This window comes from Balaenoptera borealis (assembly GCF_965194805.1).
Source record: "Balaenoptera borealis genome assembly, chromosome: 11".
Classification (NCBI taxonomy): Eukaryota; Metazoa; Chordata; class Mammalia; order Artiodactyla; family Balaenopteridae; genus Balaenoptera; species Balaenoptera borealis.
Genome location: NC_138868.1, coordinates 55,634,548 through 55,656,667, shown reverse-complemented (window position 1 = coordinate 55,656,667; position 22,120 = coordinate 55,634,548). Strand labels below are relative to the sequence as shown.

Genomic DNA, 22,120 nt, shown 5'->3' with positions numbered 1-22,120 from the left:
TGTGCAAAGGAAGTAGATTATTATGCTTGCAGGGCTGTGTAAGGACTCCACAGAACATGCAGGCAGAGCACTTGGCAGGGGAAAACGGGGCAAAGGGCCATCAGGTCTCACTAAGGTGTTCAGGACTCCTGCTGCCACCTCTGTCTGGGAAAACCAGAGTTTGGGAGGGCCAGATTGAGGGCTGTAACTCCCCTGAGGGCACAAGCACTCCAGATGGGATTTCAGGGTGACCCAGGGCCAAGCTGCAAGGGGCTCCCCCAGAGTACAGGCTGCGGGATGCCACAGGTCTGAGTAACACTGCCCCAGGTCATGGAAACCCAGTGAGGCTGGTAACCCAGTGAGCTCTCAGGAAGCAGTGGCTTTGCCTCCCACCCAGCTGCCCTCCTTATCTTATCTCCCAGGCCCAGCTCAGAACTCTGAGCCAGAGGGAGCCATGACTTAGCATCTGCCTCCCTGGGGCCCGGAAGGGCAGGCAGGACAAGGGTGGAGGGGGGCTTCGTACCTGGAGGACCCCAGCCACATCCCCACCATGGGAAAAGAGACAGCTACTGCCTGGCATCAGAGGAAGTGACTTCCGAGGCACCCCTCCCCCTTGTGGGCCCTGCACAGAGACAGGACCACCCCTTACACAGAGGAGGATGCCGAGGCCCGGGATGGGGCAGTGACGCCTAGGGTCATGAGGCAAGTGGATGGATGAGACAGAGCCTAGCGCCCAGAATAGAGCTCTCCTCCCCACTAAGCGGCACTGCCAGGGCAGCCTGTGGGCAGGTCCAGCCACCCCAGCCTGCCCCAGACACTTCTCTGGCCCCTGGGAGAGACTGAGCTCAGGGCTCAGCCAGGCTCGGCACTGCCCTGACTCCCTGTGACAGGGCAGAGACCTGGGGCAAATCTGCCAGCCTGGGAGGGAGCGGAGAGGAGGAGGTGGTCTGGGTGTGTTCCCACTGCCAGGAGAGGCACGGGTTTGCCAGCTCAAGGTAGAGAAATGACTTGAGGTTGGTGGCACCTGGGGTTGGCCCTGGAGTCCAGCGGCCACCTTGGGACACCCTGAATGGAACAATCAGAAACTGCTTGCAATGACTGGGCACCTGCTGTGTGCCCAGCTGTGCAGAACAACCCTGTGAGACACGTACGGTTAGCATCCCCATTTTATAGATGAGGAAACCAAGGCACAGAGAGGTTAAGTCATTTGCACAGGGCCACAGAGGAAGAGGTGAACTGAGATTCCAATTCAGACAGCTCCAGAGCCTCCAGCTGGGCCAGGACTTATGAGTGACAAAGCTACCATCCCTTCTCCATCCCCTGCACCTGTCCTTAGCCCAGCTTGGGGGACTTGCTATATGGCAATGAGACCAAGGGGTCAGGGGCAGCACAGATCTTCACCTTTGTTACCATAGGGCCCGGCTTCTCAAGACCAGTGTTTGTCCTTCCACCTTTCCTGGGCCATTGGCTAAGCACAGAGCGCAGAGCCAGTCAGAAAATTCCCAGCCCACAGGCAGAGCCCTTGAGGAGGAGAAGCCTGAGTGTAACCCTCCATGTGAGCACAGCTGTGACAGCAGGAACCCAGGGAGAGATCAGAGGAGGCTGCCTGGAGGTGGTGATGCCAGCAGAGCAGGCATGGAGAGGGCTGATGGGCAGGGAGGCTCCAGAGGGGAATGGAGACTCCTAATTCCCCCCTAAGATGGGATCCAGCCACAGCCTCAAGACCGATGCCACCTCTGACGCCATCCTTCCCGGGGGCCCCAGCCAGCTGTGCTCCCTCCCAACGCTGCCCTCCCTGAAGTTCACCTTTGGGTCTCCCCCACCAGCCTGAAAGCTCCAGGGCAGGGCCCAGGTCTGGCTCTGCCCACCTCCGGTGTCAGGAATAGGACTTGGCAGGTTCTGCTGCGGGCAGGAGCCCTGGGAGGAAGCGACAGCAGAGTGGCCTGCAGGACAGGGCTGGCCAGGCACCTGCTGGGAGCCCGGGGCCAGGCCACCCCCAGGGCTGGGGTGACCACTCCTCTGGTCAACGTACGTCTCTGTGGGGCACAGCCTCCTGCTCCTGTGGTCACCTCTCACCTCTCGGCCCCTTCCAGCCTGCCAGACCAGCTCCACCGGACATAGGTCACAGCCCATAACCATCTCCTCTCTGAACCAGAACTTCAGGTTTCCAGACCCGGTGCAGAAACAGGAAGGCAGCTAGTCAACGGATCCAGGGCGCCTTCAGCCCCTCCGCTCTCCCCCCTTCTCCTCATCCATCCACCTTCACCCCAGTCACCTCCCTTCCGGAAGCTAAGATCACAGCAGGAATTGATTAGAACGGGGAAACTGAGGCCCAGGAAGGAAGCAGGACCTCTGCCTGGGACCGAAAACAGGGCAGTGTTCTCAGGGGTTACACCTTGTGCCCCATCCCCTCTGCAACAGACTTGCCTCCCCAGCCCATGCTCCCCGCCCCATCCTCCCATCCTTCAAGGCCACCCGAGCATATGCCAGGGAGGGGATCATTCCTGGGCAGGGCAGAGGCCCAGGTGGCTGGACTTGACGCAAACTGCCTGCTTCGCGGCATAAAGGGGCCTAATGCTCAGCACAGCCAAGGAGCGGGGCCTTCTCCAGGTGCTGGTGTCAGCATGAGCCCCAGACATGGGGCCGGGGACCACCAGGCCACCTCGCGAGAATTCTGGGAGGTTCCAAAACTGACGTCTGTTTGTGGGATCCCTATTTGTTCCCTTCTTGGTTCCACCAAAGGACCTGCAGGCTTATCATCCCCAGAGATGGGACAAGGCAGAATGCAGCAAGGGGGGACGTGGGGTGGAGCGGTACGCAGGTATGAGAAGCGGCGTTACTAAGACCCTGGGCCTGACAGAGGAGGAAGCCTCCCATCCACCCATCCCCTTGGGATTCCCCGAGTCACAGGCCTTCTCCTCCAGTCTCTTATCTCCCTGGCCAGGCGCCTAAGGGAGGCCAGCAGATGTTTACGGAATGGAAAAAAACAAAGAAACACTGGATCTGGGAGGAGGAGGGTGTGGGCCGAGGCAGGTGCCCTGGGTGGGACTGAAGTGGACCAGAGAGTCCAAGAGATGGGACTTCCGGGCAGGGCTGGCTCTGGGTCCCCAACACAAGGCTGGCAGGAGCAGGTGGTGAGAGCAGACAGTTTGTCATCTGCCCCCTGTGTGTCAAACAGCACAGATACCTCAAGTCACTTCAACCTCCAGAAACCAGGAGCAGCAAGAACTATTCTCCCCATTCACAGATGAGGTAACTGAGGCCCGGGGAGGGGAAATGACTTGTTCAAGGTCACACCTCCTGCAAGGTAGGGCCAAGGCCATCTGGCTCAAAAGCCAGCCTCCTCATTCCACTTTGGGAGAAAGAAGAGGGAGGCTGGCAGGCAGGGAGGCTGGCTGAGGAGATCCCCCAAGAGCAGAGAGGCCACAACTAATGTCAAGAGAAGGAGCTGGGAGTGGGGTGGGAGTGAAGATGGGCTTCCCCTGGGCCTTCGAGAAAGTTGGTTTCTTGCTCTATTTGTAAACAGTCAGGTCACAGGACCCAGGAAATGGGGCTCCATAGAAACACGGCTGCCTCGGGCCACGCTCCACCTCACTGGCCAAGGGCCGAGCAGCTGGGAGTTAATGGTCACCCCACTGGGCCGGCTCCACCCCACCAGCCTGAGGCAAGTGAGCCTGACTTCCTGCTCCACCAACCCCACATCCCGCATCCTGTCGGTGGAGCAGGGCCTGCCCGCCATCCCACCCTGCCACCACCTACAGCCCCACTGACAAAGAGCCGTCCATCACACACACCCCAGTCCAAACCGCCTCACCCCGTCATCCCACACCACTCAGCAGTGCCTGGCCCTGGACTGCCTCCCAACCCAGAACTGCCCCCACCGCCGCCCCTGGGCCCCGCTCAGTAGTCTCCCTCTCGACGCCAACCACCACAAGCTGCCTGTCGCTGGCCTCCACATCCAAGGCAGGGGCAGCTCCGCTCCTCCTCTTTATGTGTCTAGGAACGACTAGGCGCCAAGCCCAGTGAGAAAGGCAGCGAAGGAGAGTGCGCCGTGGCAGGACTCCTGAACTGGCAGGCAAAGGGCCCAGAGAGGGCAGGTGACTCCAGCAGGGTCACACAGCAGGGGGATGCAGAGCCCAGCGGGCCTGGCATTTCCTCCTCTCACTGCAGCAAGCCCAACCGTCCCCAGCCATGCCTTGCCAGCCTCTTTCCAGAGCCACAGGATCTAAAATGTCTGAGTGATGGCCACAGGGCAGCAAAGGGTCAGGAGGGGAGCAGCGAGGGGGTGGAGTGAGAGGAGGGCAGAGAGCTCAAGCACCCAAGGGCTCACAAAGGCCTATTGAGGCCGGCCTCCTTCTCCACCCACCAAACAAAGGAGAGGGAGGAAGGCATGGGGGTTGGGGGTGCACCAAAGGGCAGGAGTCTAAGGCCAGGCCAGGGAGGCGGCTGGGAGTTCGGAGAACCAAGGCAGCTCAGCTCATGGGGCTGAGGTCCCCAGGGGGCACCAAGGACCCCCTATCTGGGACCGGGGAGGTGGGCCAGGGCGGGCAGGAGCCCTGGGAGGAAGGGACAGCCCAGTGGCCTGCAGGACCAGTGCAGGCCACTCTGCTGTGCCCCGCTGGGCGATCAGGGCACGTGCTTGCCCCTCTTGGATTCAGTTTCCCTACGTCTCAAGTACCCCAGTCCAAGAACATCGGATTTTGTGCACTGGAAGGGACTTGAGAGCCTGGCCTGTGAGAGGAACATGAAAACTGAATTTCACTTTCCCAAAATGTCCAGGGGGGCTGGAAGGCACTTTGTAAAGTGCAAATCTTCCCCCGTCACGCACTGCTGAGAGCCTGGCCTAAGATTCCCGCTGCCTCAGAGCACAGCTGCCCTGGCCCAGCCCTGCCGACCCCAGGGCCCCCGGGCTTCCTCTCCCCTTACTTCACCCCACACACCCCACGCTCCTGCCACGTCCCAAATAAGGCTGAGGTTTCAAGCTCGTGTCTTTCTCACACCCCACGCTCTCACCCCTCAACTCTGAGATGCCCCTCTGAGTACTGGAGGGGGAGTCTCCCCCGCCCCAGGCACCTCGGTCCAGCACCGTCTCCTGTACTGAAGTCCCTCCGGTGTGACCAACTCTCAGTGTCACCAGCACAGCCGCGGAGACTGGAGAGGGGGCCTGGGGCACTGGCCTTCAGCAGCCTCTCCATCACCCAGGCCCCCGGGGCACCCGCTCTCACACTCAGGAATCGGGGTTAAAGAGACTGAGATCATGCCATGAGGCCAGAAGCTTCTGTTCAACACATTCCAGCCTCAGCGACCAAGGCTGGGACAGAGGGAGCCGTCAGACAGATGCTCTGTAATTCACAGATCCCAACAATAACGGTGACAGCTGGCTTACGGGCGCCAGGCTTGGTGCCAGACGTTCATGCATCATCTCTTTTAATGCTCACAACAACTCTATGCGGTACTATTATTTATTACTATTACTATTATTACTGATTAACCATCGTAACAAATACCTTCCATGTACAGCAAATGACTATTTCAAAATCACTGTGACAATAATCAGCAAAGTAAATTCCTTCCACTTGAATGTCACTCTACACTGCACTAAAAAAAAAGGCACATCCGCATCACCTCATTTGTATCCGAAAAACGACCCTGGGATGAGGGTGGCAGAACAGAGGGCCCCACTTTCCTCATAAGGAAGCTGAGGCCCAGAGAGGTCCTGGCTGGGCAGTGGTGGCCACGGACCTGGGGGCCGTTCTCCTGGCTCCCCATCCAGATGAAATCCCACTGCAGGCGGGCCCAGCATCAGCCGCTCCACTTGCTCGGTTGCCTGGGGCCTCAGAGCGACCCCTCCCAGTCACCCACTGTCCCCCGCAGACTGGGTGGGTCCGGGCTTGCCCACCTCAGCGCCAGTTCGGACCAGACACTGACCTTGGGGCGCTTCCACCTAACGGCGGGCCCTGGGGTGCCCGTATAATACAGTGAGTCGTCGGTGGCGGGGAAGGTCGGGTCCTCAAAGAGCACCTTCCTGCGCAGACAGGCCCGTTTCAGGGCCGAGTAGTTCTGGTCCCCGTAGGGCTTCACACAGGAGAACATGGTGGCCGCTGACCCGGGAGGGGAGGCCGAGACAAGGCAGCAGAGGGCAGCTCCTGGGGCACCTGGGAGGACAGAAAATCAGAAGAGCATCACTTCCTGAGGACTGGAGGCCCCGAGGGATACGCTGAGTGAGGTGGTCCCCGAGTGCTCCCTCCCCACAGCCCTGGGAAGCAGGCATCCTCATCCCCATTGTACAGGCCAGGAACTGAGGCTCAGAGAGGGGGAGAGACCTGCCCAAGGTCACACAGCCGGTATGCACAGAGCAGGGAGAGGAACCGACTAACTCCACAGCCTGAATTTCCTCATTTCTGATGCTCAGAGGTGACGCCAGGCCCGCGGGCCAACAGGGCACAACCACGATGGCACTCAGGGCCACCTGGTAGCACCCACGACCTCCCTTCCTTTGTTCCACCAGCCTCCCTAGAGCTCCCGGACAGAATCAGACCAGTGGTGACCCAGCAGCTCCCTGGCTGGTGTCACACCCACAGGAAAGCGGCAGCACTGTCTCCAAGTTTCCCTCTTCCGGACCCTCACGCCTTAGCCTAGAGCCGCAAGATCATCTCTGTCCTGTGTGGAAAACCCTGGGCCCTGGAGGCCCCTCCAGCCTTCAGTCACATCCCTTCTCGCCTCCTCCTTCCAGCACTCTACCTTCTCCACGGCATTTCCGGAATAAATGCCTCCAGTTCTGTAGGGAGCACTCTCCTTCATGCTGGTGACCTAACCTCCCCCAGGGACTCCCAGCCCCACCCTGTGACCTTCCAATCTCCAAAGCCAGACTCTCCCACACGGCCTCCCAGGCCTTGCAGCGTCTCACACTCCCGGACAGTCAGTCTCCTCTTCCTGGGCCTCCGGGGCATCTAGCACTGGTCCAGACCCATCTCCCCCTCTGACCTCCCCTCCCCCTCAGGGGTCCCCTGGCTGATGACCCCCACATCCCTGTGTTCAGCCTGGACCCCTCTTCTAGGCTTCCAACTGGCCCATCTCCTGTGAGGGCCAAATTCCGCAGCAGAGTCTGGACTTGAATCCACACGCAGCCCCGGCACACGAAGGTGCTGTGTCTATCAGCATCCTCCCTTCAGCCCCCCGCGGTCCAGCACCCTGAACCTTGTAGCCATGTGCTGACCAAATGCAAGAGACCCAGACTGGACTGGCTCAGGAAAGGGCTCTGGGAGGGGAGGGGAGGGGAGGGGAGGGAGCCGCAGCCAGGTGCCCTGACAGAAGCCGGGACAGCCAGGCACCTGACTGACAGCCCCACCTATGGCCCTGTATCTCACACTCCATCTGGGCTGCTGGCTCCAGCTGGGAGCTCCACATCCCCGGGCCTATTTATCATTGGGCCTGCTCAGGCAACACTGCGACCCCCACCCCCAAGACACAGGCCCCAACTTCCCAGCCTAGCTGAGGGAAACTGAGGCAAGGTAGGCCAGCTTCTAGGGCAAACATGAGTTTGCAAGCAAACTGATATGGGTGTCAGTCCCAGCTGTACCACTCACCTGCTGTGTGGCCCTGAACAAGTCACTCAACCTCTCTGATTCCCTATTTTCTCATTTCCACGATGGGAACAATGTTGCTTCAGTAACTGGAAGATGCCAGTAAAATTAACCAGAGGCTGCGGAGACTGCTTAGCAGGCCAGAGGGAAGAGGAAGAACAGAAGTAGAAAAGCCCCTCTCATTCCCAAGAGAGAACCTCTGTGTCTCTGGCACCTGCCGTGTGCAAACCACCTGGCTAGAGGATGGCGTTTAGGATTTGCTGGGTAGGCCTTTCATTGTTGCCATTTTTCCGAAAAGAGAACTGAGGCTCAGTGAGGGGAGGGAACTTGCCCAAGTTCCATGGCAGAGTCTGGACTTGAACACACATCCTCTGACTTTGGAGCCTCCATCTTGGCCTGGTGACCCCAAAGCGTGGGCAGGGCTCAACCCACACACACCCTGGCTGAGCCAGCCCCACAGGAAAGGAAAGATGAGGGGATTCAGTGGAGGGGAGAAACAGGAAAGGGAGGAGGTGAGAATGGAGGGGCGAGGGTGGAACACGGACGGACAGAAGGGAGAGCAGGGCTTATGGTCCCTGCCTGCCGAGGGTCTGAGGGCTGGCTTGTCCTCTGCTCTGGACCCACAGCCACTTCATCTTCTGCCAATACATCATACAGGGCCCACCTGTCCCACTGCTGTGTGACCTCAGGCCAACCCCCTGAACCTCTCTGGCCATCCCTCTACCCGGGAAAGCCAATAACCCTGCCCCTTCCCACCCACCCTCCCAGCGTCGGAGGCCTGAGGGAAAGAGAAGGGGGAGCCTGGAGAGGCCCCTGGGCTCTGGCACACAGCCACCAGGAGCGCCATGAGCACCACACTTTCCTGAAAGGCCTGTTCAGGAAGCAATTTAAGCTGCAAGAATTAGATCAAAGAAGCTGAAAGCAGGAGCCCAGAAATCAGCTCTAGCAATTCCAGCGTTCAGAGCCCAGAACCCAAGGAGGAGGAGCGAGCTGGCCAAGGTCACAGAGCCAGGCCGGTGGAGAATGAGGGCTCTGGCCACCCTCCAGGCCACGCAGCGGCCAACGCTGCTGGGAAGGTTTGCTCCTAGGACAGAAGGGAGGAGCGAACAGAGAGGGGAAAGCTTGGCTCGGCCCAGGTCCAGAACAGGGACCAGGCCTAGCTGGCTGAGGGTCTGACCCAGTTCAGCCATCTCTCCAGCCTCACCCCTGCCTGCCAGGCTGACCCTGGCCTACTTATGCCAGGCTCTCTGGCCCTGGCCTTTGCACAGGCTGCACCTCATACCGACTGTCCTCCTGCACCCTCGATCTGCCCCAAGGTCACCTCCCACGCCATCCACTGAGTCAACACGCCCAAGGGGTCAGAGTCACCAGCCTCTGAGCTTTGCTCTCTCCCTGTAGTTCCAGGCATAACCACTGACAGCTACAGATAAACCAGCAATCAGGAAAGCCAGCTTCTAAACCCTGGCCTCTTCTCCCTGGGTCTGAGCTTGGGGCTGGGGCACGTCCTGTCTTCAGGACACTGAAGTTTGAGCCAGGCACTAACAGGACAGCCTGAGCCTCCCAGCTGCCCCCCAGCCTGCCCTCTTCCCTCTGCCCCTGCCAATCTCCCTACCCCCCGCCATTCTCCACGCTGGGCCTAGGTTCCAGTGCTACGAGCTCCTTGCAGTCCACTCAGGGCCTCTGCCCACACTGTTCCATCCACACATGCACACCTGGAGAATTCTGGTCACCTTTCAAGACTCAGCCCAAGTACCTCCCACCTGTGCGACATTGTTCCTCCCCCTACCTCCACAGTCCTGGAACCCCTGTGACAGCGCCCGTTACACCGTACCCCACCTGCATGTGACTTGTCTGTCTCCCCAGCCTACACCCCTCCAGGACAGAGCCCATGTCCAGCTCCTCTCTGTATCCCTAGTGTCGAACACTGGGGAGCAGGGGTGGATTCAGTGAATTTGGGTTGAATGAGCCAACACAGATGGTGCATGAGGAATTCCTTCACTGATGGGAAAAACAGGTTCAAAGAGTGGCCAGGACTCCCAAGGGGGATCAGCTTTCCATGTCAGAGCTGCACCAGCTCTCAGGTCTCCTGAAGGCCAGGGCTCGCCCCTTCCCACTAGATCAGGCCTCTCTCTCTCTCTCTCTCTCTCTCTCTCTCTCTCTCTCACCCCTCCTCCCCTCCAGCTCCTGATGTTGTCCATGGAAGATGCGGCAAAAGCCCTGGAGCTCTCTGCTGTGGCCCAGCCCTTCTCTAGCTCTTGACGGTGACTTGGCTTTAGTTTCGCAATGTCCCCCTAAGCTGTGAGACCTGGACAGGCCATGTCACCTCTCTGGTCTGCATGGTCCTTGTGTGGAAGGAAGAGATAATGTGCCAGGGCCTCTGGGAGGATCAAATGAGACACGGCCGCATGGAACAGCACTTTGCATACTTTAATGCACTGTGTCCCTGGCGGATGTCAGCACAGATGTCTGGGTCACATCTACAATGTGCCTCCCCTGCCAGGAGGGTTACAACAATTCAGGGTTCCTGTCCCCAAGGAACTTCATGGTCTAGTGCAGCCAACAGACGCAAGGCAGCATGGAATATGCATCATTCCAGCAAGAGGGAGGGACACAAAGAAGCCTTCGCAAAGGCCTGGACCCAGAAGTCAGCTGTGCTTTAGGAGAGAAAGGCCACTCCAGGCAGAGAGAATAGCTCAAGCAAAGGCTCAGAGGCAGGAAAGCACAAGTTGATTCAGACCCAGCCTGGCACAGTGGGATTCCATAGACTGAGCACGGGGGCACTGACCCGGGTCAGAACAAGGGCATGGGAGCACCCACCAGGGAGCTCAGGGAACCCAGTCTTCCAGCAGGTCAGTCAGACCTGAGTTTGAATCCCAGCTGCGCGATTTAGCGCTGTGTGTCCTTGGGTAATTTACTAACCCCTCTGAACTGCTATCAGCCCTTCCTGGTTCCAGCCTCTAAGGTGGCATCTGCCCCGGAGCCTGACCCCTAGGAGCTCTATCTATCCTCACCTTGGAAACAGTGTGTACCTCCTTCCGGGAGGGTGTGCCCTGATCTGCTGTCCCTGGACCTGCTGGAGGTGGCAGGGACAGGCCAGGGGTGCATGGGCAGAGTAAGGGCTCATCTTGCAGCAGGCCACACAGAGCCAGCTACAGCGGGGGCAGATACCACTGAGCCTTCCTGGACAGTTCAGCCACCGCAGCCAGGGGGAAACAGGAGACAGTTTCAGTCCCATTTTTTAGATGAGAACATAAAAGGAACATGTACAAAACCTGCGGCCCATTAGCTGGACCTCAAGCCTCCAGCCTCCTCAGCACACCAGGGCTACCCAAAGCAGGCCCCAGGTTAGTACTGTGACCATTTTAGGGGTCGCTCTAAGTTGCTTTACGTGGCAGTAAGTAAGTCAGTAAGAAAGTTATTCCCCATCCACTTCTCTCTCAAGGAGAACTCAGTTCGGTCCAGCAAGTCTTGAAACCTTCACGGCCCTTGCCCACCTACTTAACAAAGGAAGAGCCAGCCCCAGGCTCAGAGCAACGGCACCTGGCTGCAACTGAATGGATTTTTCTGTTGTTTTAATTTAGTTTTAAGATTCTTCCAGTTACCTTGTACTTAGAGAGTAATACTGACTTTCTATTTAGAGTAAATGCACAGTTTCCTTTAAAAAATATCAAGGAAAAAGGAAGGTGATTTCAAGAAATCTGTTAAGTTCCCGGTGGTGCAGGCGGGAACTGCAGCATTTCATCACGCCTAGAGGGCAGGGTGCTGCCCAGGAAGGAGCCAAGACTGCGTTCCAGAACTGTGTGGCAGGGGAAAGTCACCTTACCTCTCTGAGCCTTGGGGCTTCCTCTAAGAGGTGGGATCGCAGAGCCAGCACTCAGAGGGCCAAGAACAGCCAAGGCCATTTGAAAAAGAGCAGCTGGAGGACCCACACTCACAGGTGACAAGACCTTTCCCAAAGCTCTAGTAACTGACACAGTGTGGGGCTGGCATAGGGTAGACAACCAGAGTAATGGAACAGACCAGAAAGCCCTCCAAGACAAGGACACCTGATTTGGACAAAAGGCGACACCACAGCGCATTAGGGAAAGGATGGTCTTTTCAATGCATGGTGCTCAGCTGACTAGCTATCCGTGTGGGAAAAGCTTCATCTTGACCCCTGACCGCACACCACGCTCAAAAGCAATTCCACATAGACTGCAAATCTAACCGAAAGGTAAAACAGTAAAGCTTTCCGAAGAAAATATTAGAAAAAGAGCATATCCAAATGGCCAATAGATGGAAGGAAAGTGCTGGACTTCACTAATCATCAAGGAAATGCAAATTAAAAGCACAATGAGAAACCACTACGCCCTGACTGGAATGGCTACAGGGAAAAACACCACACACACACACACTCTCCCCAAAGTCCAGCTCTTTCACGTTGGTGGTGGGAGTGTCAACTGATACAACCACTTTGCAAAACCATCTGACCACATCAGTTAAAGCTGAACAAATGCATACTCATTACTCATTCAGTAATTCTACTCCTAAGCATATACTGAACAGAAACACGTGCACATGTTCACCAAAAAACAAGTACAAGAATGTTTAGTGTAGTAGTATTTGTTATAGATAAAAATTAGAAACAACCCAAAATGTCCATCACCAGAAGAAAGGATGACTATGGTGTTTAATGGAATATTATACAGCAACGAAAATGGACAAATTATTGCTGCATGCAACTCATGGATGGCTCTCTTGAGCACAAGAGTAAACAAGAGAAGCAATACTTCGATTCCACTGAGGTAAAGCTGAAAAGCAGATATAAGCCATCTATGGTGAGTTGAAGGCAGGATGGTGGCTGCCTTTGGGGGTAGTGACTGGAAGGGGTAGGAGGGGGGCTTCTGGGGTTCCAGTAACACTGCTCCTTGATCTGAGTGGTGGCCGCATGGATAGGGTCACAGAGCTATGTATCTATGACTTACGCATTGTTCTGTAGGTCAGTTGTGCTTTAATAAAATCTTAATCAGAAAAAGCCTGTGCAGGGGCCCTGGGAAGAAGGGCTAGCTGAATCTAGTGACTCCGATCCCACCAGTTTTGGGGACATTACATACCCGTCGGGTCCTGCCTGGCACCCAGGGTGGGAAGACCCAGGGGGTGTGGAGCAGCGAAGAAGCCCGGGCTGGGTCACAGCACTAGTCCGGGCTTGGCCTTTTTCATGCACAGGCTGTGACCTCCTGCGAGGCGCCTCCTCTGTCTCTCAGGACACCTGTGGCTTTGACCCTTGAGGTGCTCAAGTCCAAGAGAGGATCCCACAAGGTCGGGGTGGCAGCCCCACACCCCACTGGGCACACACCTCCAAAGCTTCCTCTCTGAGGAGGGGGTACCAACCAGCCAGGCCCCATCCTCAGGAGATGTTCTCAGCCCTGAGGGCAGGCAGGGCCCTCAGGGAAAGGAACTGAGCTGAGGCAGAGTGACAGTGCAGGTGCGGGAGGAGACCACAGGCAAGGCTGCCCAGGATCCCAGCCAGAGGTCCCGGAAGGCCAGGCGCAGGGATCGGGCTTCATCCTGAGGTGATGGAGAGCGGGAAGGGTGCTGAGCAGGGGAGGGACTTGAGATCCACCTGGCTGCCACATGGAGAACGCACTGGAAAAGGACACGACCAGGGCAGAAAAACCAGAAGGCAGGCCAGAGAGCCTGTGTGCCCACGTGTGAACGCAGAGCTGGGTGGGAGGCAGACCCAACTCTACTTGGGGACCAGCCAGTTGTGGGAGTGAAAGGAGAGTGCAGGAGGCCTGCCGCGGGTCCCTCCTCTGTGCCCCAGTTCCCACACCCCACAGCGGGTGCCCATGGCGCAGCATGGCCCGGCAGTGGGTGTCATCCAGGGCCGGCCGAAGGAGCCAAGGATGCCCGACAAACAAAGCCCCCCGACCCCGGCCCCACTCCCTCAACCTCCCACCATATTCCACTCCAAGCAACAGAGCCCCCCTCCCCTATGCCACATGACCAGGGAAGGGCTGAACAGCTGCAGCTTATAATTCAGGGAACGGTCAATTCTGACGTGCTCATCTTCTCTGGCACCCCTCTGGGCTGGTCCTGAGCTGACAGGAGGGGGTCAGATCCTCACGGCAGTCCCAGGGCGGAGAGGCACAGGGTGACAGGCACAGACCAAGAACTAAGCCAGACACACTGTGGTCAGTGGTCCCAGAAGCGATGCATGTTGCAGGTGGGGCAATAGGGGCAGGAAGAATGGTGGTGTCTCTTCAAGATGGAACTGGACAGGGCAGGGCTGGAAGGCTAGGCGGGAATCTGCAGGGGGAGCGCGCAGGCAGGATGCACTCCAGGTGGAGGGAAGGCGGAGAGCATCAGGTAACAGCCGGAAGGCCAGGGTGCAGAGCTTTGAGTGGGGAAAGCTGGCAGGACCGGCTTTGCAAGACTGGGATGCCGGCTTCGGGAAGTGGGCTCTCACTGAGGGCAGGGGGCAGCCAGGGAGGGGTGGAGGGGTGAGACCGAGGGTCAGGTGCTGAAGTAGTAACGCGGGCCAGGGAGAGCCTCAGCCAGAGCCAGGGCAGGGAAGGCCAGAGGCCAGGGAGGGGGCCTGGAGCCTCAGAGTTTGGGCTTTATCTATGAGTTCATTCTCTTTTATTGTAGAGCCACTCCCACTCCTCTCTTGCCCCACGAGCCACCGTTTCAATAACATGCTCAACACATCTCTCTCTGTCCGACTGTGGTTGTGTTGTGGCCTCCCAGGGCCCCATCTCCTCCATGCACCGTGTGCTGAGGAACAGATGGCAGGGTGGGGGGGGAGAAGGGGTGAGGAGGGTGAGCTGCGCTGGGGCCACCGGGGCTCCGGCAGCGGAACCACGGGGCCAGGCCCAGTGAGTCACTCTGGCCAAGGCCGAGCAGGCGTCACCGGGACTGGGAAATCCTGTCTTTCTTCTCCACTGCCCTCCCCTTATGGTTTCTGTCTGTGTCCAATCCAGTCTCCACCCAGCTGCAGTGATCTTTCTAATACGTAAACCCGACCAAGCGCTCTGTGCTAAGAGACAAGTGGGTCTGGAGGGCAGGGCCAGGCATGTTTGGGGCTCAGGGTCTCTCGCTGGTCCTGGAGGACAGCGGTCCTGGGGCGCTGATGTCCCACGGCCGTGTATATGAGGGAGAAGCTAGCCTCGGGGCTGGCTCGCTGTGTGGCCCTGGCTGAGTCCCGAGGCCTCTGCCCCTCAGCGGTTCCCACTGGGACTTGGGTGTTGTGAGGAGGGGGCCGGGAAGCCTCAGTAAGCAGGTGAGATCCAGCTGGATCTGCCGGGCATCAGCAGGGACGGGAAGAAGCTGGGAACCTTCGTGGGCAGCAGGCTGGCCAAGGCTCAGCATCAGGCAGCGTGAGCAGCTGGCTTGGGCACTGAAAGTCACTGGGCCTGGGAAACCCAGCCCAGCAGCACATCTGGTGAGAAAGTGCAGAGGGAGGGGCAGGTGCAGCTGAGCACCCAGCAGCAGCGGCTCTTCCCTAGCCTACTGGGGCGGGGTTGACACCTGCAGCTGCAGCTCACAGGTGTTGCTCACTCCCCACAGGGGAAACAACCTACAAAAATGAGACTTGATCAGGTCACTGGAGCTGCCTCAGCTCCACTGTGCTGTGTGACCTCAGGCAAGACCCTGCCCTCTCTGGCCTGCAGGCTCTCACCACTGAATGGTGGAGAGGGGGACACTTCTTGCTCATGTTTGTCACCAGGACAGCCTCTTTTCCTGCTTCCTGCCTAGGTAGTCTGTGCCTCTAGCACCACCTGCCTCCAAGAATCAAGGTTGGAAACCTGGTGGGATGGTGCCCATTTCTCAGACTGGGAAACTGAGGCTCAATTCCTAGGTCAAACTCCTGCACACTCTCAGAAATGAGCTGTACTGTTCTCATTGCACAGATGAGGCCCAGGGGGCACAGAGAGGGAAGAAATGCATTCAGGACAGTCAGGAGCCTGTCTCATGTCTGCTCTGCCTGGCCCACCACTCCCTCCCTCAGGCAAAGGCAGTGACCCACTCATCAGCTCCAGGGAGTCCCACTCAGCTGCATGCCCCCATTCAACCTTCCCACACCTGCTCTGTGCCTGGCCAAGGGGGCAGTGAAAAGTCGGACCGGGCTCAGCCCGGGAGGTCAGCCTGGTGCAGGAGAGACAGCAACCCCAGTACCAGCCAGAGAGATCTGCTCTGAGAGGGCAGTGATGCATTCAGACGGGGCAGGAAAGGCTCGAGGAGGAGGCGGCATCTAAGCAGGAGCTCATAGGGTGGGCTGTGATTTTTAAGAGACAGAAGTGGAAGGTTCAGAGGAAGACAGAACCTTCTGGGAGGAGGAAACCATTTAGGCAAGGCGGGAGGACAGGGTGCAGGGGAGAGGAAGAAAGAAAGGGCTAGCATGGCAACACTGCCACAGCCAGGTTATGGGGACCCTGAAAGCCAGGCTAAGGACTCGGCAGCGTGCCAGGGTGTGAGCTGGGCTCCTGGAGGATTCACAAGAAGTCTGGATGGAAAGGAGGCCAGGACGCAGGCAGGGAGACCAGGCTGTAGAAATGGCCCTGCAAAGCATGGCCTTGGCCATGGAGATCCAATGGAGACCCACACTGGGGCAGGGTCCACAGCACACAGCCAGGCGCTGTCTGGGAGTTTGGCTGGGGGTCCTTCCTTGGAGGCACCAGGAGGCTCACGACCTCCCAGGATGACAACCACGTCTCTGGGCGAGCAGCGTGTTGGCAGCACTTCCGGGCTCCAGGCGCTGCTCTGCTCCATGTCACATTCCTGCCCAAGGCAGCCCTGAACGCCAGTGCCCCCTCTCCCCATGCCCAGAGGAGGAATCAGAGCCTCAGAATGTCCCGTCCACATCCGCATCCTCAGATGGGGAGAATGAGGCCAGGATGGGACCAGAACAGTTACCTCTTTGTGCCTCAGAGTTCTCACCTATGAAATGCAGGTCTCCTGCTCTGCTGGCCCAACCTGCCCTCACCCCTGGCTCCCCTCACACAACTCTGCTCTAGGCAGGACTTAGCCCCAATTGGCCTTGGTATACTCATCTGCAAAATGGGGCTCCCGGCCTGGCCTTCTTCACAGGGTGATGGTGGGGATCAAGTGACCCTGCACAGCACTGGGGTTATTGAATGAATGTCTGAGATGCACTCCACTCTGGAAGGCTTAACCTACTGTTATGTTAAGGACCCCAGGATGCGGTCTGGTCTCTGGGTCAACCCGTGGGGACACGCCAGCACTCTCCCCTCTTCCAAACATCCCTGAGCTCTGTCTACCGTGGCCTCAGGCTGGGCTCGGGGCCAGAGGTGCAGCAGCCCAGGCTCTGCCGGCAAAGGCTCCTAGGCTGAGGCAGAAGCAGACACTGAGTGTGACCCCCTGGGGGAAGCCAGCAGCTGTGGGCACCCAGGAGGGGGACCTCTGAGAATGGCGCCTGCAATGACACTGCAGTTGGCTCCTGTGGTAGGCTGAATAACTGCCCCCAAAAATGTCAACATCCCAATCCCTGGAACCTGAGAATGTTACCTTATACGGCAAAAAAGACTTTGTAGATGTGATTAAGGATCTTGAGATGGAAAGATTATCCTGGATTATCCGGGTGGGCCCTAGATGTAATCACAGGTATCCTTAAGAGGGGGACAGAGGGAGATTTGACTCCAAAAGAGGAAAAGGCAATGAGGTTACGGAAGTAGAGAGAATGGGGTGATGAGGTCATGAGGAATGCCGACAGCCACAAGGAACAGAGGCTCCCCTGGAGCCTCCAGAAGCAACCAGCCTGACACCTTAATTTTAGCTCTTAAGACTCTTTTCAGACTTTTGACCTCCAAAACAGTAAGAGAATAAATTTGTGTTATTTTAAGCCACTAAATCTGTGTTAGTTTATTACAGCAGCGAAAGGAAATGAATACCATTAGTATCATTCCTGTGGGTAAGTATGTAGTCTCACACCTCTCTCCTGCTCAAGGAAGTGAGTGAGTGAGGATGAAGTTGTTACTCCTTGAACTGCTCCAATGGAAAACAAAGTCACCCCAAACTTCAGTGTCTTAGTTACTATATTATTAGTAACACACCAGTTGAGTCCTACCACCTCACCCTGACTGGCAGAAGTTACCCAGCAGTGGGCAATGGGGCAGGGGCTGGCTGGGCAGGGGCAGGCAGGTCAGGCCAGCAGGCTCTCTGCCTTTTGTCCCCCAGGCTGCAAGATCCTGAGGTCATCCTGGGCGTACCCTGAAAGTGCTGGCCAGCTGGGTACCAGTGAATGGGCTTGGTCTAGTCCGGCCACCAGTCCCCTGTCTCACAGCTGACCACATGCACCACTGTGGCAGAAAACCACAGTCCACACCCACAGGCCACCATAGCCTCAGCCAGTAGCTCCCTCATACCCCTAGTCCTGGGAAAGCTGAGACCCCTAGAAACACATCCTTGAACAATTAGAACGGGGAGCAATAACTCGGGCCATTACAGGCCAGCAAATGCTCACATTTCGCAACTTCCTACATCCAAGCCTGAAGGCTGGCTTCCTAAAAAAACCTGGATTAGAACTCCAAAGGGACTTGGCCCATTTTGCCATTAGTGAGCAGGGAAAGGCAAGGCCTGAGGCCAAAGTGAAGTCAGCAGCTCGGGCGTGAACTAAAGTGAGGCAATCCCAGGGCATCACCATCAACCCAGGGAGGAGGAGAAGCTGCAGAGTCTGGGGCCCTCAAGGCAAGGCCTGGGAGGACCACTGCCAGACAAGGAATGTTTTGAGCAGAAAGGGCAAAGCATGAAGGGGCAGAAGAGGTCTCTGGAGAGGCTAGAGGGGTGGAGGGGAGGGGGTTCTAAAGGCACTCAAAACACTTGAGGACCCTGGGGCAGAGAAAGGCAGGGGTGAGGTGAGAAGACCAGCAGCAGACAGACTTCTCACCTGCCAGGCCCCAGATAGTGAGCCCGGACACAGGAGGGCTGAGAAGGCCACAGTTCTCAACCACTGAAGCCCAGAGGGGCTTCCACTTCAATGGGAGAGGCCCTGTTTCCTTTCACCCTTCTTCTCCCAAAGTCGGCCCCTCCTTCCTCTGGGTTGTCCCTCCCCCAGGGAAGAAGGGATTAAGTGATGCTGATTGTTAGGTACTATTAGTTATAATGACTACCAGACACCATGTACTTCGTAAAACACTTTTAGTGACGTGATTTAACTTCATCATCAACCCCTAAATCTCTATGATTAGGCAGCATTTACCCCCATTTTGCATATGAGGAAACTGAGACTCACAGGGGAAGTTCCCTGCCTCAAGGTCACGTGCAGAGCGAGAGTCTCAGCGAGGAGGAGGCTTGACACAATGACAGGCCCTGCAGGTAGGACAGGTCATGGAGACAGGCTTCCCTGTGGCCACTGGGGGCTCCGGGAGGGCCACCTGTTCAGGGATCAGGGCTTCAGGGCTGTCCTGAGAGCCCACAGGGAAGGCAGGGGCAGAAGCAGGCAGAGACAGCACTGGCCTGGGAGCAGTGGCCTGGATGTCATCCCCAAAAGCCCACAGGCCTCTCACACTTCATCGACTTCCCCCAAACCTGCTCCACCCCCAGTGGTGGCTCCATCTCAGATAGGGCTCCCCTACCCACCCTTCCCCATGCTCCACCACCCCCTCCTGTGCAGGCTCTGGGAAGCCCTATCAGATGCCCTCCTCAGGTGCCAAGCCCAGCCCTGGGTGGGGAGCTGGGGAGGGGAGAGGCGAGGGGAAAGAGGAAGGGGCCTCTCTCTGCTCGGGCCTCCTTAGCAACTCACCCACCACAGAGCCAAAGATGACACTTCTGGGATGCACATCTGATGATTTAATGCCCCTCCCCATGGGCTATCATTCAGTTACATGCTTCCAGGCCTTTACCCATCTATTCCTTGGGCCTGCAGTGCCCTGCCCTTTCTTTTCTGCTTGGTGAACTTTTCATCCTTCAGCACCCAGCACCGATATATCCTTTGCAGTGAAACCTTCCCCAGCTCCTGGGCAGGGACTGGCTCCCAGCACTGGGTGCAACTCCGGGCAGGGGCTTCTCAGTTTGACCCATCTGCCTCGTCAGTCAGAAGAGAGGTTCCTCAGGGCAATGACCCCGCCTAAGCACCTCGACGTCCAAGCTCCCAGCTCTGGCCTGAAGCAGCAACAGCTGGGCCCAGCCTGCCCCGCCCTCAGCCTGGGAAAGCAGCCAGGCCTCCCCACCCCCACCCCAGGACTCTGGGGACTGCAGCAAAGGCCAGGCCCAAAGACCCTGGGTGGGAGGCTTTCAATCCTTGCAGCAGAATACAATAGTTCCTTCAGGAGGCCTCGGCACTCATAGGGTAGGCTGAGCCCCACACTCAAACACTCTCTCTTCCAGGAAGTCTGCCCAGATTTCTCCCTCCCCAGAATCCTACGAATAACTGCCCTCGGCACTTCTCTCTTCAATGCTGGTGTAGGGAGAGGATTCTGGTTTGAGAGCCAGGGCAACCCAGGTGCAAATTCTGGTTCAGCAGCCCTGAGAGAGAGAGTAGGTCACTTCACCCTCTGTGCCTCACTCTCCTCCACCCTGTGGGGTCTGGGGCTGAATCCCACCACAGGAAATGAAGCCTGGCGAGAACTTGGCACCTGTTAACGATCTGTCCTGCTTCACCTCTGGAACCCAGGTGGGTCTCCTCAGACTCCCAACTCTGAAAGGTGGTGGCAGGATCAGAGCAGCCCAAGATCCATTCTCCCCCAGCTCTCCCTGCCTCCCTGGCCCCCTCACACACACACCCAAGCCCAGCAGCCCAGGAAAAAGGCCCCTATTCAACCTAGGAAGATGGTCAGGAAGGGAATCGGCTGTGGCCTTGCCCCCTTTCCCAAGCCGGGGGATGGGGGATGGGGAGGTACCCGGGAGGGGTTGTGGAATTGAATGGGTGGAGGCCTGGGAAGGGACACGAAAGGGGAATTGTGAGGAAGAGGAGGGGAAGAGCCGGTCATGCCCCGGGAGGTAAACCCCAGCGCGTAAGCACCATGAAACCAGCTCCGGAACACTCGGGTGCAGTGGGAAGAGGCCCCTAGCCTCGAGCGGGGATGGGGACGAACCCCCGGGGCCGGGGCGGAGCCTGGAGGTCCCCGCCCCGCCCCCCCCGGGCCTCAAAGCCAGCGCTCACCTCCTTCCTCCCCGGCTGCAGGATGTGCAACCCCACACCCACCGATTCGTGCTCACAGGGCAGGCGCTGGCCCTCTCTGCACCCATACACACGCACACACCTCCGAAACACACATGAACACACGCGCGCTCGCACACGCCTCCCTCTGCGCAGCGCCTCCTACCTGCCGCGCCGCCGCGGGCCCAGCGGACTCGGGGATGCCGGGCTCGGCGCTGGCACTGGAGCGGAGGCTGGACCGGCCCCCTCAGCTGCCTCTGGCTCCGGCCGGAGATCAGCTGGGGCTGTCCTGGGGCGGGGCTCGAGCTAGAACTCCCGGGCGGCCGGGCCCGCCCAGCGGCCTCCGCCCATTGGGGGACAGAGGCGTGGCTTCCAGCCGGGTGGGCGGGCCAGGATTACAGCGCATGCGAACTGGCGCCGAGCTGTGAGGTGAACGGGCAGGGAGGTGGCTGCAGAGTTCCCGCTGGAGAGTAGGTGAGGATCTGGGGGCCTGCGCGGCCCAGCCCGACCCCTCTCGGCTTGATCGGGCCCGCGTTCTCCGTCCCTCCCTCCCAGCATCTCCGGGAGTTCCCCAGAGCCCAGCCTAGGTCGGCACCGAGGCAGGGGGCTGGGAAAAGAAGGACTCGAAGAGGCGAGCGCCCATCTCTTCCCTATCTCCATGTCCATATCCATCCCCAAGATTCTGGATGGAGGAGCGGGACCCAGACCCCAGGAGTCACAAGGAGGGCCCTTGTCAGATGGGGAAAGCAAGCTCCAGGCCCGTATTGAGTATTTATTTACTCAAAATGCTGTGATGGGGCGACAGCAGGAGGGGCATATTTCCCAAATTAAGACTGAGAAGGGGGCTTCCCTGGTGGCGCAGTGGTTGAGAATCTGCCTGCTAGTGCAGGGGACGCGGGTTCGAGCCCTGGTCTGGGAAGATCCCACATGCCACGGAGCAACTAGGCCCATGAGCCACAACTACTGAGCCTGCGCGTCTGGAGCCTGTGCTCCGCAACAAGAGAGGCCGCGATAGTGAGAGGCCCGCGCACTGCGATGAAGAGTGGCCCCCCGCTTGCCGCAACTGGAGAAAGCCCTCGCACAGAAACGAAGATCCAACACAGCCAAAAATGAATAAATAAATAAATGTACTATTCAATTAAAAAAAAAACAGACTGAGAAGGTTTGTGAGTGACCAGCACTAGCACATAGTAGGGGCTCTGGGACGGCAGGGCAGACGTGTTTGTTTATGCTCATCCGAGGCCTGTGTCAGCCCACTTCGCAGATGGAGAAGCTCAGACCCACTCATCTCTCCTTCCAGTGTTCCCAGTGTACCTCTAAGTCACTCTGACTAATCAGCCCCCCTTTTGTATTTCAGACTGTTGGAGCCACAAGAGGAGTGTTTCGTGGTGGTTGCAAGAATGTACACTGGACTCACTGCCTGGGCTCATATTAGCTGTGTGACCTTGGACAAGTGACCCAA

General features: G+C 58.0%; 1 protein-coding gene across 4 annotated transcripts in view; it reads right to left on the bottom strand.

Moving 5' to 3' along the window:
* CAPN5 (calpain 5) overlaps window positions 1-22,120 on the bottom strand; it is a 57,861-nt gene that overhangs the window by 32,330 nt on the left and 3,411 nt on the right. Inside the window, exons 1-2 of one of the 4 annotated variants that reach the window (XM_082343317.1) lie at window positions 20,825-20,945; window positions 5,908-6,134 (exon numbers count right to left, since the gene is read on the bottom strand). In XM_082343317.1, coding sequence (XP_082199443.1) covers window positions 5,908-6,072 — 165 coding nt within the window. In that variant the 5' untranslated portion in view covers window positions 6,073-6,134; window positions 20,825-20,945. Of the gene's footprint in view, window positions 1-5,907; window positions 6,135-20,134; window positions 20,203-20,661; window positions 20,682-20,824; window positions 20,946-22,120 lie in introns of those variants that run through there. The other 3 variants (XM_082343319.1, XM_082343320.1, XM_082343318.1) reach the window with 3 other exon arrangements.